General features: G+C 41.3%; 1 protein-coding gene and 1 long non-coding RNA gene across 4 annotated transcripts in view; both read left to right on the plus strand.

Moving 5' to 3' along the window:
• The window catches only part of LOC131105876 (uncharacterized), a 265,039-nt gene that overhangs the window by 130,088 nt on the left and 118,618 nt on the right, over nt 1–16,333 (plus strand). The window lies entirely within an intron of this gene.
• The window catches only part of foxp4 (forkhead box P4), a 114,376-nt gene that overhangs the window by 57,096 nt on the left and 40,947 nt on the right, over nt 1–16,333 (plus strand). For all 3 annotated transcript variants that reach the window (XM_078798742.1, XM_078798744.1, XM_078798743.1), the window contains exon 3: nt 2,369–2,458. In XM_078798742.1, coding sequence (XP_078654868.1) covers nt 2,369–2,458 — 90 coding nt within the window. The remainder of the gene's footprint in view (nt 1–2,368; nt 2,459–16,333) is intronic.

The raw sequence follows: 16,333 nt of genomic DNA on the forward strand, positions 1-16,333 counted from the left end.
ACTTTCATAAATCAATATTTACTAAGGAACCTTTCCCCTTTGAGTCAGAGGAAGCAAATGTGCATCCTGCTGTCTCCCCTCTGTAACCCTCAGTCATGAGGTTGTGCTTGTGTGTGTGTGTCCGTGTATGTGTGTGTGTGTGTGTGTGTGTCGGTGTGTGTGAGTGCAAAGTTCTTATGTTTTCAAATGGGTGTTTTCTTGTTTTGTTTTCGGCACATTCCAGCAAAAAGACCTTTGCCTCTAGAATGGATTTATCTTCACAATAGCGACATTATGAAATCTTCTAACACTGAAATGAGTTATTAACAATAAACATAGTCGTAGTTTTATAAGACAAACACAAATTGAGTTTTAGTATAAGTGGCAACTTATTTATTCTAAATTATTTCAATTATTTGTACAAATTACTGTTTACGCTGTACATTGTTGTTCATATTTGATGTCATCTATTCTCCACATTGTTATTATTATTATTTTTTATTATTATACGGGAGCCAGGCAACGACATTTTGTTGGCAATTTCACTGCTGTGATATTGTGCAATGACAATATAGAGAAAGTCTATCTATCTATCTAACTTTGGCATAATTACCACCTAAATCATATAAAATACTAGGGTTAGGTATCTATGTAAATAGTTTGACATTTAAATAGTCAATAGACAAACATGAAAGTGTATATAGGTGGTCCTCACGAATTGAGTTTTAGTATAAGTGGCAACTTGTTTATTCTAAATTATTTCAATTATTTGTACAAATTACTGTTTACGCTGTACATTGTTGTTCATATTTGATGTCATCTATTCTCCACATTGTTATTATTATTATTTATTATTATACGGGAGCCAGGCAACGACATTTCGTTGGCAATTTCACTGCTGTGATATTGTGCAATGACAATAAAGAAAGTCTATTTATCTAACTTTTACATAATTAACACGTAAATCATATAAAATATTTATATTTATATTTCACATGTTCACAGGTACCATATAGTTGTTTACATTGAAATTACCAAGAGATTAGCTATTCAGTGTTATTCCATCACTTTTCTAAATCAGTAGCCATCAGTTTCTCTTTCCGAATGACCTTTCCGAAAACAATGGTATACATAAAATGTATACATAAAGGAATATTCCAATATCCTGTCTACATCTACAACTCGTGACTTTTCAAATAATACATATATTTTTTAGGCAAAATGATAGGGAAGAGTGGAAGAAAGTGTTGGAGTTTGGTGTTAGTATTGGTAAGACTGCTCAGCACTGGAGGGCAGAGAAGGCAATGGGGGGGGGGGGGGAGAAAAAAAAAAAGAGGTGCATGTCTATTAGTCACTGCTCTTCAGGGTGCATCAGTGTTGCTTTACATCACCCTGACACATATAAACAGTGTGCAAGTGACACACATGAAGATGTGCTGACACACTTCTGCCTCAGAGGATGTGGACAACCCATTTTGAACCGTGGAAGGAAGGAGCCACTCAGAAAAAGCAGAGCGCAGGGGAAAGAGGGGGATTTGTTGTATTCCAAATAGGAAAGGATGTGTCGGTGTGAAGCTAAGCATACACACATATACAAATATATGTACACATATGATGCTAGTCATTAACTTTAATAGTGATTTTGTTCAGATTGAATGAATGGATGCATTAAATTCCATAGAATTTAATGCAGAAATAATCCAGTCTTAGGTTGTTATCCTAAAGATAAGATAAGATATGCCTTTATTCGTCAGTGGGAAAATTTGCATTGCACAGCAGCAAGAGTACTGAATCAGTTGAGCAGTACAAAAATACACAACATAGAAAAAAAAAACAATATAAACAACCCAAGTATTAACAAAATCAACAGTTGAGTTATATACAAATACAGTATATAAAAGTACAGAACATATGGATAACACATAATTAAATGAAACAGATAAATCCACGACACTGCTTAGTTACTACTATCACTTTCATAGGATTAGCTCCTTTAACATGTTCAAGGATACTGTAGCGATCCGACTGTGTGCAGCGGGCAGTTGAGTTTGCTGATGTTATTTTGCCGTAGTTGTAGCCAGGTACTAAATAGATTGTTGATTAATCATCGTCATGGTTACAATAAAAATCTTCGGAGTAGCGGAACTGAGCGTGTGTCACATATAGTGGGGCGTATTCTTTTCTCGACGCCACTTATCGAGGCTGGAGTCTTTTTGTTGGAATAGCTATTGAATTTTTACAGCTATGGAATATTTTCCATAACATATTGGTTGAAATCCAACAAATTGCACGGCCCCTAGGGGGGTATTTGACTTTAAAGCGTCTACTGTATATATCACTGTTTGGCCCAGTGTGCATGTTACCATCATGTCCGCTCTTATGCTTACAGGCTCTTCAGGCAGCCAGACAGTTCCTCCTCCAGCAGGCCTCTGGGCTCAACTCCCCTGGCAGCAACGAGGTCAAGCAGAGTCCCGTGCAGGTCAGAACACACTTCAACACACATACACATAAACCCATAGCCACAAACACGACACACGACACAACTACACAATGTGATGTAGGCACAAATCCTTCCTTCCTTATTGCTTTCACTTCCTCCTTTTTTTTTTTATCACTGAAGTCACTTTGGTGCAGTTTGATTTGTAGCCGTGTTTCTTATAAGGCTCTTCCATCCAGATGGAGCTGGTCATATATAGGAAACACATGCATGGCGGATACATAGTTGTGTGAAATTAAATATTTCTAAATAAATAATATTTCTAGAATTAAAAAAAATCAATAAAATGGGTAAATATTATAGATAATTTAGTACTGAAACTGTACACAATCAGCTTTTGCTACACAACCTACATAAGGTTTATATTTACAACCGTAAGAAAGATAAATAAAATCAGCATAAATGGGTTGCACGGTGGTCGAGTGGTTTACACACATGTCTCGCAGCTAGGAGACCCAGGTTCGATTCCACTCTCGGTCATCTCTGTGTGGAGTTGGCATGTTTCAATGTGAGTGTGTATGGTTGTTTGTCTATATGTGCCCTGTGATTGGCTGGCCACCAGTCCAGGGTGTGCCCCGCCTCTTGCCTAAAGACAGCTGGGATAGGCTCCAGCATGACCTCATGACCCTGGTGAGGATACTAATGGGTAAATATTGATAATAATTTAGTACTGAAACTGTACGGAATCAGCTAAAGGGGCTGCACGGTTGTCGAGTGGCTTACACGCAGGCCTCACAGCTAGGAGACCCAAGTTCGATTCCACCCTCGGGTATCTCTGTGTGGGGTTTGCATGTTCTCCGCATGCATATGTGGGTTTTCTCCAGGTACTCCGGTTTCCTCCCACATTCCAAAAACATGCTAGGTTAATTAGCCAAATTGTCCATAGGTATGAATGTGAGTGTGAATGGTTGTTTGTCTATATGTGCCCTGTGATTGGCTGGCCACCAGTCCAGGATGTACCCCGCATTTTTGCCCAAAGACATCTGGGATAGGCCCCGGCACCCCGTGTGACCCTGGTGAGGATAAGTGGTATAAAATATTAATGAATGAAAATCAGCAAAAACTGTTAAAATTAATAAAATATATCATATCCATATACTGTACACTGTATATCTCGAAGGTTGCGCAATTTAATCCGAAACAACAGCCACCCTAAGAACTTTATAACCTAAATTACAAGCTGACTTTTAAGACACAGGCATGCTGTTTTACCATCATATCTCCTAAGTGTTTTGTACAGTAATATGATGCCATAAATCAACACATCCATGCATGAGGCTGCCCAAGCTGCAGTTGTGTGCCTCCTCCTGGAACCCTTTAGAAGTGACACATGGTTTCAATCTGCACTACAGCTTCATTTAAAGGGATCGTTCAAATGAGTGCAATCATGTGACTTTTATTTTGAACACATGTTGGAGACTACTTTACTTTGGAGAGCAGGTGTCTCTAGGAATCATCAGACTCTTCTTTCGATATCCAAAGTGATAATCATGGAAAAACCGGGGAGCGGGTGGAACTCGTGTACACATTCTGATGTGGGGTGTTACCTTGCACTTCCTTCCCTCGCTTTTTCTCTCTAATACACACATACACCGAGCTGCTCCTCCTCCTTCTCCTCCTTCTCCTCCCCTCCCCTCCTCGCTCTCCATCTCTGTCTTGTTTGTCTTGTTTGTTGGTTCCTGGCCCGTTAGCCTCCCTGCACTATCCAGGGCACCCGGGCTCCATCTCTGTTGTCTCAGCTGTCAGCTCCAATGGTCACACACATCCTGCCAACACACTCTAGGATGTGTGCTGGCAGTGTGTGTGTGTGTGTGTGTGTGTGTTTGAATCCGCACTGAGCAGAAACAAGGTATAAACACGTAGCAAAACGGTTGTGTGCTCTTGTGCTAGACGTGCAAGGTTGAAATACTGATGTAAAACCTGTCTCCTAAGATTTGTTCTAGGCGTAGTTCTAATAGCCTTTAAACCTCACCAGTTTTTGCATGCTCAAAATTGCCAAAAATGAATGGAGTAAAATGAGAGGAGTATATTAGGAGTCCCCATATGCAAATTATCCTCCCAGAGATCATATTGGATGTTTCATGAAAAAATTGTAATATTTTTTCAATGATGTATGATTGCAATAAGACACCAAACCCAAGTGAGCCACTTGTAGCAAATAAATGAACATATGCTAGAATTCGATATAAGGTGCCAGATTGGCACTGTGGTCCACGTCACGTCACGGTAAGGCAAGGAACAAAATGGCGTTCCTACATGGTTGCTCCCTCTCATGCAAATGAGTGTCAGACAATAATTAGATCTTTAGGAGCCTGATAATTAGATTTTTTTTTCTGCTTCTCTCTGAGGGAGAGCGACAAAGAGAGAGAAATGGAAGGGGGGGGGTGGGGGGGTGCTAGTGTCTTGACTTCTCTGAAGTCCTGGTTTATGCTGACAAGAACTCTTAATACTAACCCCTTGTATTCCACATCATATTTCCCTTCTTTCTCTTCATTTGGAACGGGAGGGAAGACAAGCCAAAGAAGCCTCAAGCGAAAAAAAAAAAAAAAAAAAACCTCAAAGATTGTATCTGCGCTGTGATTGGTTGTTCAGAGATGGTCTTTGTGTTTGGTTGTGTGAGATATTATCAATCCGCTTTGTGCGCATGTGTGTGTGACACATCCAGGAGAAACTTGACAATAGCTTTAGCAGACGAGAACAATTGATTGTGTCCAATGGATGTACAGTAGCATTCATCGTACAATCACATGGTTTATGTTATTAATTTTCATTTTTAATGAAGAAGCATCGTTAAGCACCATTAAGAATGTCATCATTGTCGAAAAACCAATCAGAAATTGAGTCCAGCAATGGTCATATGATTCATATTTGTTTCCCCCACACAGAGCTTTTCTTCAGTCTACACCAGGGGTCTCAAACACGCGGCCCGCGGGCCAAATGTGGCCCGCAGGACACTAGTTTGAGGCCCCCGCCTTGATATGAAAGTTTAATGTAAAGTTTGATATGGATGCTGTATGGTATCATGTACCCAGAAAAAAATTATTACGTTTGATTCATGTTCATGTTAAAGGTTAAATAACTGTTAATAGTTATCCTCCCTATCCGTGTGGAAGTGGTAAGTTTTTGGCTATTTAAGTTTAAAGGAAATAACTTGAAGGCTACCGTTTAGGTCGCTAGCACTCTAGTTTGCGAGTTAGCATGTGTCTCAAGACCCTGCAGTTGCGCAATATGTTGTAAATAAAAAGAGTATAAATGTGACTATAGTCGTGTTTTGTCATGTCTACAGGGCTCTAATAATGCTTTGTTCATTTTAATCTGAAAAAAAATAATTTGTCTACCCACCAACTATATGTGGTTTCTTAAGTTTTTATTATTTGCCATTTTATTATTATTATTATTATATTTATTTATTACCGATTGATTGATTTTCTTTATTCTTGATTTGTTTATTTATTTTTCATCTTATTTTGTGTAGAAAAATAAAAATTAAGATATTTGAGAACAGTGGAATGTTTTATCAGAGCTTTTCTTTTATTTTATTATAATATATAGATAATATAGATAATATATATATAATATATAGAATATAATATCTTCTATTATAATATCCAATCACATTGATAAAGGTGATGAGTTCATTACATAAAACAAACACAGCAAACACAGATCTGGAATCAGAGCCCACATTCAAATGCTGTTTCTGGCATTTTGTGGACTTAATAAGAGCATCAAGGGGTTGCCTACAGCCACAGCTGTTGTTGTCAATTTTTTTTAATCAAACAGTATTTAAAGGAGGCTGCACGGCGATCGAGTGGTTAGCGTGGAGACCATAGAAAACACGACGGCTAATTAAATCGAGGTATTAACTGTAGTATTTGCAGTATTATCCATGTATATTAGGACTCATATAAAGTCAATTGAGTACTGCAACTACAGTAATGTTACAGTTGCCAATCTGGGAAAATGAATATGCACACTATTATGCAATGAATCCAATACGCTATATATAAAGATAGAACTCCGCTTGAAGATATTCCCACCCTGTGAAACAGATGATGTCATCGATGTCGGGCTTAAAGCGTCGCAGTTATCTTAATTTGCCAGTGGCGCGAGTGGGTGTGATTCCACAGCGACAAATGGCGGATTAGCCGCTTATGACGCGTGGCGCGCCCTCCATGACCCGATGACCACGCTTTGGCACATACTCACTCATACGACGGGTGGCGCATGCATACAATATACCGCGTACCCACTTGGCAGGCGCCCGCCTGGCACACTTAACACGTCGCCACTTGGCATGCTCACATACAGATTAGCGCAGTGCTTGGCTGCGGCCCATACGTGTGTAATTGAATCGCGATGTGTCCTGTTTTCATGTATTATTGAGGAGCGTGTTTAATTAGTAGAAAATGTGAAAAGACTCATTAGAGGTATGTTAATTAGTTGCGCTCTGAAGAGGCCTGGCACCAGCACAGCAGGTTTGCAAGGAGAGTCATGTCAGGCTAAAGCAAAGATTTTACTTCAGTGAGCCCCTTTTCTGTTGGATGTTGCTGCTAAATCATCTGCTTTGAAGCACTACACATGAGTGAGAAACTCAAGCAGGACATTGTTTAAGAGTCTTTATAGCGAGCGACAAAAGTATGTGAAAAGATGAGTGCTTTGCCCCTCAGAGTGGGACCCTTCTTCGCCTTCTCCATTATTTCCTTGTAAAGTGTTTTTCCCAAAGCACTGCTTTTGTGCAACGACTGAAAGTGTTTAGTCGACAGTTTCTGTCATTTGATGTGCAGGGGAATCGAACTGTGTGTGTGTGTGTGTTGGACAGGCGGGTATAGAACAAAGCTGGGGGTGCGCCGGGGTCCTGACAGTTTGTGAAGGGTGTATGGGAAGAGGTTGGGATGCGGGGCTGGACCGCGGCCAGGGGGATGGAGACAAGGGTCCACTTGTGACCGCTGGAGTGTGAAACTCTTACTTTGTGATTTGAAACATGAGTGAAATCAATAATGAAATATGGTCAATAAGAAGCCACCCCGCACACTTCCCGACCAAGCGGCTGGAGTGTGTGTTTGCGTGTGTGTGTTTTTCTGGAAGTGTGTTGTCATTTTTATTCTGAGGCACTGGGGCGTTAGATGGACAGTGGAGGGGGGGGGAGAAAGAGGGCGGAGGAGCGGGTGGATTTTCCACTTGAACTTGATGGTCTGTCACTGTCCTCTAAAGTTTTTTTTTTTTTTTTTTTTTTTCATTGTCTGGGTCCTGTCAGAGAGAGTATTTGGCATGAGTGTGTGTCTGTGCACCCCCTCCCTGCTCGCTGATAGGCTAGCGGAGACCCCAAGTTGCAGCGTACCGTGCTCCGTGGTGGCCTCCCTCGTCTCCTCTCCTCTCCATGGTCTTATCTTCTCATCCATTCTTTCTGTACTTTATCTTGTTGCTCTTCACAGGCCCGCATATGGACCACCTTTCACATATATGTGTGTGTGTGTTTCATATGGAGCGTATTTTATTAAGAGCATGTGAAAACTAACTAATAACTCACTTGTCATTGTTATAACACTTACTTGCCAGCTATGAGCAATATGCCAATTCAAAAAAAAAAAAAGCGCAGTGGAACTTCTAAATCAAAACCATGTGCAATATAATATCATATTTTGTATGTCCTGTTAGAACTCGGCTCAGTAAGAATTTGATGGATTAACTCATAAGGTTTTCCAACATAATGATGCAAAGGAAGAATGTGATAATAATCAAAAGCAACAGAAATTGAAGTTATTGCAATGCAGTCAAATGGTACAAGTGTCTTTAGTTGTTTAGTTATAAACAATAATAATAATAAACAATAGCAATAATAGAAGAAGAAGTACTACTAGTGAGAATGTGATCTTCTCTTTCATCTTTTCTCCCTTTTTAACCTTGGAGCACCTCCATGCTGGAGCCTATCCCAGCTGTCTTCCGACAAGAATGGTGGCCAGCCAATCACAGGGCACATACTATAGACCAGGGGTCAGCAACCTGCGGCTCCAGAGCCGCATGTGGCTCTTCAGCCTCTTTATTGTGGCTCCCTTTGCGATGCTTGAATATTTTTAACACCCGAGTGGGGAAAATGAACGTCTTTTGTAATGAGTTTTAAAAAATCCAACTTTGTCTGAGACCATGAATGCATCCTGAGTGAGTTCTGACTGCTATCCAGTTCAGTACATGAAGAAAAACAAGTAATACTTACCTACAAATCTAAAAAATAAATTCGAGATAATTTAAAAAGAGCAGCATGGGAACTTGTTTTTACGTTTACAGTAGTTTACACATACATTTATGTAAGTTTATCTCCAAAACTAGCAAGAGTACTCCAACTCGTCTTTTCTTATCTGAACTACTTTGATACCCCCAAATTCCCTCCAATGTTGTTTTAAACATACTATATGTTTTGCGGCTCCAGGCTATTTTTTTTCAGTGGGCATTGGGTAAAATGGCTCTTTTCATAGTAAAGGTTGCCGACCCCTGCTATAGACAAACAACCATTCACACTCACATTCATACCTATGGACAATTTGAAGTCGCTAATTAACCTAGCATGTTTTTTTTTTTAATGTGGGAGGAAACCGGAATACCCGAAAAAAAACCCACGCATGCACATGGAGAACATGCAAATTCCACACAGAGATGGCCGAGGGTGGAATTGAACTCAGGTCTCCGAGGTGTCTACTAACCACTAGACCGCCGTGCAACCAAGTTTCAACACAGTGAATGCCGTTAAGCATTTTTAGGCAGTTTTTTTCCACAGAAAGCTCATCTCATTCAGTGACAATTTATAAATACATGTATTTATGAATATATAATTTATACTGATAATGTTTATTTTTGGACTGCACGGCGGTCGAGTGGTTAGCGCGCAGATCTCACAGCCGGGAGACCCGAGTTCAATCCCACCCTCGGCCAATCTCTGTGTGGAGTTTGCATGTTCTCCCCGTTAATTATCCACTCCAAATTGTCCATAGGTATGAATGTGAGTGTGAATGGTTGTTTGTCTATATGTGCCCTGTGATTGGCTGGCCACCAGTCCAGAGTGTTACCCCGCCTCTTGCTTGAAGAAAACTGGGATAGGCTCCAGCAATCCTCCGCCACCCTCGTGAGGAAAAAGTGATATAAAATGAATGAATGTTAATGAATTTTTCATGAAGCATTGAGATTCCGCACTTCATTTGGCAGTCCTTGAACATAACATAGTTGCTGTGAGATGCAAACGTGAAGCTGATATGTAACAATCTGGCCTCAAAACGTGCGGCGAGGTGAACAACCGTTGTTATATGATCATAAGATGCTACTACCGAGTAGTACCGAGTAGTACCGAGTAGTACCGAGTAGTACCGAGTACTACCGAGTGTAGGCGGCCCCAAAACAGACGTAAACGTAAGCAGGGTTGTCGTACTAGCCTGTGATTTCTCTTATTTTATTGCAAATGTCAACGTCAAGCAAGTCGGGTGGTTTGAGGGGGGTTAAGAGTGAGCTGTGTATTAAATGTTTTTATGTTTTTGTGCGCGTATCAATTAGTTTTACTATTTTCTGGTAGCTGCGGAATGTAATTCACCAAAAGTAAGGTAACTTTTTTACACTCTTATGACTGTTAATATTGCATGAATGTATGCTAAATATATTCCATAAAGTTTTTAAAGAGGTGATAGTATTCCTTAACCATGAAAAATATAAAAAAATGTAAACATGGAAATACAGCCTCTTGTCTAACTGCACAGTGTTATATTCTTTGTGTAGTCCTATTTGTTTAAAGTGATTTATTTCTCCTTAAATTCCCTAATGGGATCAATTGGAATCATAGCATTCCGCTACATTACATGACATGACATTCCAAGATGTGCTGTTTTATGTAGTTTAAAAAAAAAAAAACAATCCTCAGCATTTATTGACTTTCGTGGTGCATGCCAGTTTGAGTTGTTTCCAAGGGAGAATTTGGCATCAGAGGTGATGAGATGCTCGGAACATCCCAAACTCCACTTTGCTTTTAAGTAATGTGCCCCCCCTCCCTTGGCCCTGCTGTGGATTATTGAGGAGGGGGTACTCACTGCACACAATGGACTCCCTTTTAATTCCAGTGGAGGTCTGACCCTGAGTTCCAAACACTCTCTTCACAGTAGGCACTCCTTCACTTCTTTTTTTTTTTTTTTTACCCCCTCTCAGCGCCTTTCTCCTTCAGTTCTCTCTTGTGGAGCCTACTTTCTCTCAAGACCCCCGCCCCCCCCTCCGGTCCCGCTATGCTCTGCTCTCATGACTTGGCAGGGGAACAGACAGGTTGTTTACCTGGGTAGGGGGAGCTGTTGAACAAACACATTCTGGTACAGGGAGGGACCACCTTTGTGCGGTACGGTGTAGTGGAATGGAGCCCACACGGAGGGTGACAGAGGGGTGTGTGGAGGGGGGGTCATGCATGCATGCATGCATGCAAATGACACAAGTGTCCATGTTGTATGCACAAGATGAGTTTTCACGCACATGGAGGTTTGTGTGTGACAGGGAGAGTAGCGGAGTGGGTGAGGTGGTAATGCTCAGTGACAAGGATAAACAGCACCGGGGAAAGAAAAGGGGGGTTTAGAGGGGGGGGGTTGCTCCCACTGAGGTGTGCGCCAACCTCTCTTTTCCTCCTCCCTTGTCATTTTTTCAATTATCTCCCTTTCTCTTATGTGTCCCCATAGACCCCGAGGCAAGGTGCATATCATTTAGACCCGCAGCCTGTTTAGATTGTGATTATGGCAGCTCGCCTTCTCTTTGTCACTCTTGTATGGACACACACACACACACACACACACACACATAGCGGGTCAGTTTGACGTTTTTTTGTGTGGATTAAATATGCTTTAAGGCTAAAAGTATTGGGACGACTTACAATTACATTAACAGAAAGCGAAGAAAAAGACTCGGTCCCTCAGCTTCCCCAGCTCTGATGATACGTAAGATTTTTGTGTCCATTTGTGAGGTCATAGGTCACTGATGCTCGGTTCTATAGTTCATCTCAAAAATGAACAAAATGAGTTGTGGATACCAGCATTTTGTTAATTTTCTGGTAAAACAAGCATATTGGCTTGAAATAAGATACAAGACTAAATAGACTAAATAGTGAAATAATGTCGTTGCCTGGCTCCTGTATAATAATAAATAATTAATAATCATGTGGAGAATATGAAATGTGAACAATGTACATCGTAAACAGTAATTTGTACAAATAATTTAAATAATTTAGAATAAATAATAATAATTTACAATGATTATGTTACAAAATTTAGTAACTCTTGGCCATTTTCATTTTGTAAGAATAGCTCTCACAACAAAAAAACATTGGTAGAACCCAATATAGCCAGTAGGAAAAAAAAGAAAATTAAAAATTAAAAATTAAAAATTTAAAATTTAAAATTTAAAATTTAAAATTTAAAATTTAAAATTTAAAATTTAAAATTTAAAATTTAAAATTTAAAATTTAAAATTTAAAATTTAAAATTTAAAATTAAAAATTAAAAATTAAAAATTAAAAATTAAAAATATGCACTTAATCTATGTGATCAGTATTGGTATCAGTATCAGTATCGGACAATTTTACTCATGTTCGGAGCGGGCAGGCCTCACAGCTAGGAGACCCAAGTTCGATTCCCCCTTTGGTGTGGAGTTTACATATTTTCCCCGTGCATGTGTGGGTTTTCTCCGGGTACTCCGGTTTCCTCCCACATTCCAAAAACATGCTAGGTTAATTAGCCACTCCAAATTGTCCATAGGTATGAATGTGAGTGTGAATGGTTGTTTGTCTATATGTGCCCTGTGATTGGCTGGCTGCCAGTCCAGGGTGTAGAAGACAGCTGGGATAGACTCCAGCACACCAGCAGAAAATGAATGAATGAATGAATGTTCGGGATCCGATATCGACACCATAAAACTTTGATGTCAGCCTTTCCTTTGAAAGCATCATTATTGCTAATCATTAGGAATTATGATAAAAACAAGGAATTTGAACCTGAAGTGTTGAGACGATGCCCTACCCTACGTATACAGTATTAAATATTTCTTTGTATCAGCATATAGTACGAAGCTAGTTTTATAGAGCTGTGTTGTGGTTGCGTAGATCAGATGAAAGGTGAAGAAGGTGTGCAAAGTTCACTGCTCCGTTTGACATGATGCCGTTATTTAACTAGCAGCTCTTTATATAAACATGAAGACGGCTCTCCGAGGGAGCCACTTGTTTAATATCAGACAGCCCGACTCGCCATCATCTGAAATGGAAAGTGGGGCTTTTCCTTCCTTTTCTTGTTAAAATGAAAAGTCATCAAGGGAGAAGAGGAGAGAGAGATGGAGCCCTCATTGAAATGTAAGTTACATCTCCCCCCCCCCAGCCGCCCTCTCTCCTGGCCCCTCTGGAGACTCCGTGCCTTTCTCCTCCTTCTATTTCCCATCTTTCTACCGCTCCCTCTCTTCCTTTGTTAATCAGTTAAACTCCCTCTTCAAACAACCCCTCTAATTACTCCTCAACTCTCAGTAAACGACAGGGCTGTCTCTCGCATCTCCTCCCCTCCCATCGCCACCCCCCCCACCACCACCAGCTCCCGCGCTCCATGGCAGGGGTTGACCTCTGTCAACCACCAAGCCCCTCAACAGTGTGCACGTATGACTGATTCCTGCATGGTAATGAAGAGAAACATCCTGGGTTAGAGTAGAATACTAGTAGAATACTATAGTACTACAGTCAAAACAACAAAAATAGTCCATCTTTAAAAGTTTGGATGAATACGGTTCCTCATTCAGGAGACATTTCTTCATTTTTGCAACAATAATTCCTTCCTTTTCTGGTGTGACACCCCAGCCCCACCTTTGTGGCACCAATCTACACGCACATCTCTGTTTTAAATTAACATGCAACATGAAAAAAGTGGTGGTGGTGTAGGGGGAAGAAAGGGGGGGTACGGGGTTTCAGTATAAAAAAAAAAAAAAAATGAAATGCATTTAATAAATGGCTGACTTCAAATCGCCCAGCTTTTCAGCCTGGCCTATTCACAGCCCCAATGAAAGGGGAGAAATCATTCACGGGGCGAGACAAAGCCGAATGAAAATATAATTCCGCATTGTGAAGCGCTTTTGTCCTGGCCCGTCAAATCGTTAATGGTGAGGCTTTTGTTTTGTGTCGTCGCTCACCGCCTGGCGGTGTCGTATGGCGGTGCCATCGCGTGCCCCGTAATCACCACGCTTTGTGATATTAGATTATAGGGGCAATTAATGGCATCAAACCTTAACTACTCGGTATACAGGCTGTCTCACACACACACGCATGCATGCATCTTCACACACACACACACATAAAGTTCCATATATCAGCTCTTGCACACATGCAGGCAGGGCACGAGTCGACATGTGGAAAGGTGCCATAACTCCAATAATTATTACACCGCTGACTTGAAAATGTCAATGGCCGTGTGTATAAAATAGAACGTTAGGAGTTGTCAGCTTGGAAGAATGGGATGCACAAGAGCAATTAATTACAGCTTTTCATTTGGCCGCCTAGAATGACAAGGGTGGGGGGGGGGGCGGGCGGGGAGGGGGGGGCACTTTGGCATGACGCCAAAAAGGCAGCCATCATCGCTTCCCACCTTGTTCACCACCCCCCATGCACCCTCTTGCTTTCACTTCCCCAACTGCCATGACCCCCACCGCTTTGCCGTCCTCGCCCCCCCCCCCCCCCCATCGCATATTTTGGGTCACAATTATTATTCATCTACTGTACATCCTAAACTTCCTCTCAAACCGCATTGCTGAGTCATGTTTGTATCAGTCGGTTTGGTTTCGAAATCAAACGATGTGTTGAGCTGGAGCCTACTACAGCTCAGTATGAGGCATGTATTGGTCGCCGGGGCACGTGCAGACAACCATTCACACTCACAGTCACACTTATGGACAATATAGTGACGATAATTTACATGTTTTTGAACTGTGGTAGTAGGGCTGCACGGTGATCGAGTGGTTAGCGCGAAGACCTCACAGCTAGGAGAATAGGGTTCAGTTCCACTCTCGGCCATCTCTGTGTGGAGTTTGCATGCGTGGGTTTTCTCCGGGTACTCCGGTTTCCTCCCACATTCCAAAAACATGCTAGGTTAATTAGCGACTCCAAATTGTCCATAGGTATGAATGTGAGTGTGAATGGTTGTTTGTCTATATGTGCCCTGTGATTGACAGCTGGGATAGGCTCCAGCACCCCCGTGACCCTCATGAGGATAAGCAGTACAAAATGAATGAATGAACTGTGGTAGGACTGCACGGTGGATGAGTGGTTAGCGCGAAGACCTCACAGCTAGGAGACCAGGGTTCAATTCCACTCTCAGCCATCTCTGTGTGGAATTTGCATGCGTGGGTTTTCTCCCGGTACTCCGGTTTCCAATTCCATTCCAAAAACATACGCTAGGCTAACCTAGGCTAGGCTAACCTAGGCTAGGCTAGGTTAATTAGCGACTCCAAATTGTCCGTAGGTATGAATGTGAGTGTGAATGGTTGTTTGTCTATATGTGCCCTGTGATTGGCTGGCCGCCTCTTGCCCAAAGACAGCTGGGATAGGCTCCAGCACCCCCACGACCCTCATGAGGATAAGCAGTAGAAAATGAATGAATGAATGAACTGTGGTAAGAAATATTAATGACTCACGACTTGACTTAATGAGTGGCTATCGCACAGGCCTCACAGCTAGATGACCCGAGCTCAATTCCAACCTCGGCCATCTTTGTGCGGAGTTTGCATGTTGTGGGTTTTCTCCGGTTTTCTGGTTAATTGCCGACTCCAAATTGTCCATAGGTATGAATTTGAGTGTGAATGGTTGTTTGTCTATATGTGCCCTGTGATTGGTTGGCTTGGATTGGATAGGCTCCAGCACCCCCCACGACCCTCGTGAAGATAAGCGGTAGAAAATGAATGAAAGAATGACTGAACCGTGGTAAGAAATATTAATGACTCACTTTCCAAACAAACTCCATGATGGTGTCCATAATGGAGACGCATATTTCCACAGCAAGTGAATGTAGATTAATAGCCAGTTTGCGAGGTGATAACTCGTGCTTGTATTTCTCAATAAAAACGCCATCACTTCTTAACAGGCAGGATTATTTGTATTGCAGTAAGGCAGTATAGTTTATTGACGTGTCGGCACGGAGCGAAGAGCAAGTCATCCTTCAGCCTGTTAGCTGGGACAATATATCCACTCCGGGATACCTTCTTTCCGACTAGTTTTCATCCGTGTAGTCCTTCATTTCAAACATTTATTTAGTCATTCAATATGAATCAGTCAGCATCTATACACAATAATCACATTAGCAATATTCATGCGTTGAGTCTATGCACACATTTTTGTTCTGCGCTCCTTGCATGTTTTTGATGAGATAGACATCTCATGGTGTCATCCTGCTATGCTGTTGTCTCTCCTTAGACAGGCTTGAATACGTGGGAAGGAAATCAGAGGTCGTTCTAATCGTGTTTGTCGAAGGAGATAAGATTTATTTTTGGGACAAGAAGATATTATGAATTATTTTCAACAATGGCAGCACCGTGGAAGAAAAGTGTCAACATGATGTGTGTGAGGTGATCTGTCCGTGGCTGTGAAGATGCTTTAACTCAATTATCTTGTGTCATGTCCTCACCGGGGGACAGAAATGCTTCCGATTTGAAACACTATTGAGAAACTGATCATATCTATTTATTTATCTGTATTGTATAGACTGAACTTAAATCTGAAACCAGCGAAATGCAACGAAATGGAGAGCGGTGAAGCGTATTCACGAGTCAAAACTGCATGCTGAGTATGACAAATTCAGACATGTTGGTCTGCACTAATATTGAAAG

The sequence above is a fragment of the Doryrhamphus excisus genome, linkage group LG18, assembly GCF_037039965.1.
Source record: "Doryrhamphus excisus strain RoL-2023G ecotype Guam linkage group LG18, RoL_Dexc_Guam_v1.1, whole genome shotgun sequence".
Classification (NCBI taxonomy): domain Eukaryota; kingdom Metazoa; phylum Chordata; class Actinopteri; order Syngnathiformes; family Syngnathidae; genus Doryrhamphus; species Doryrhamphus excisus.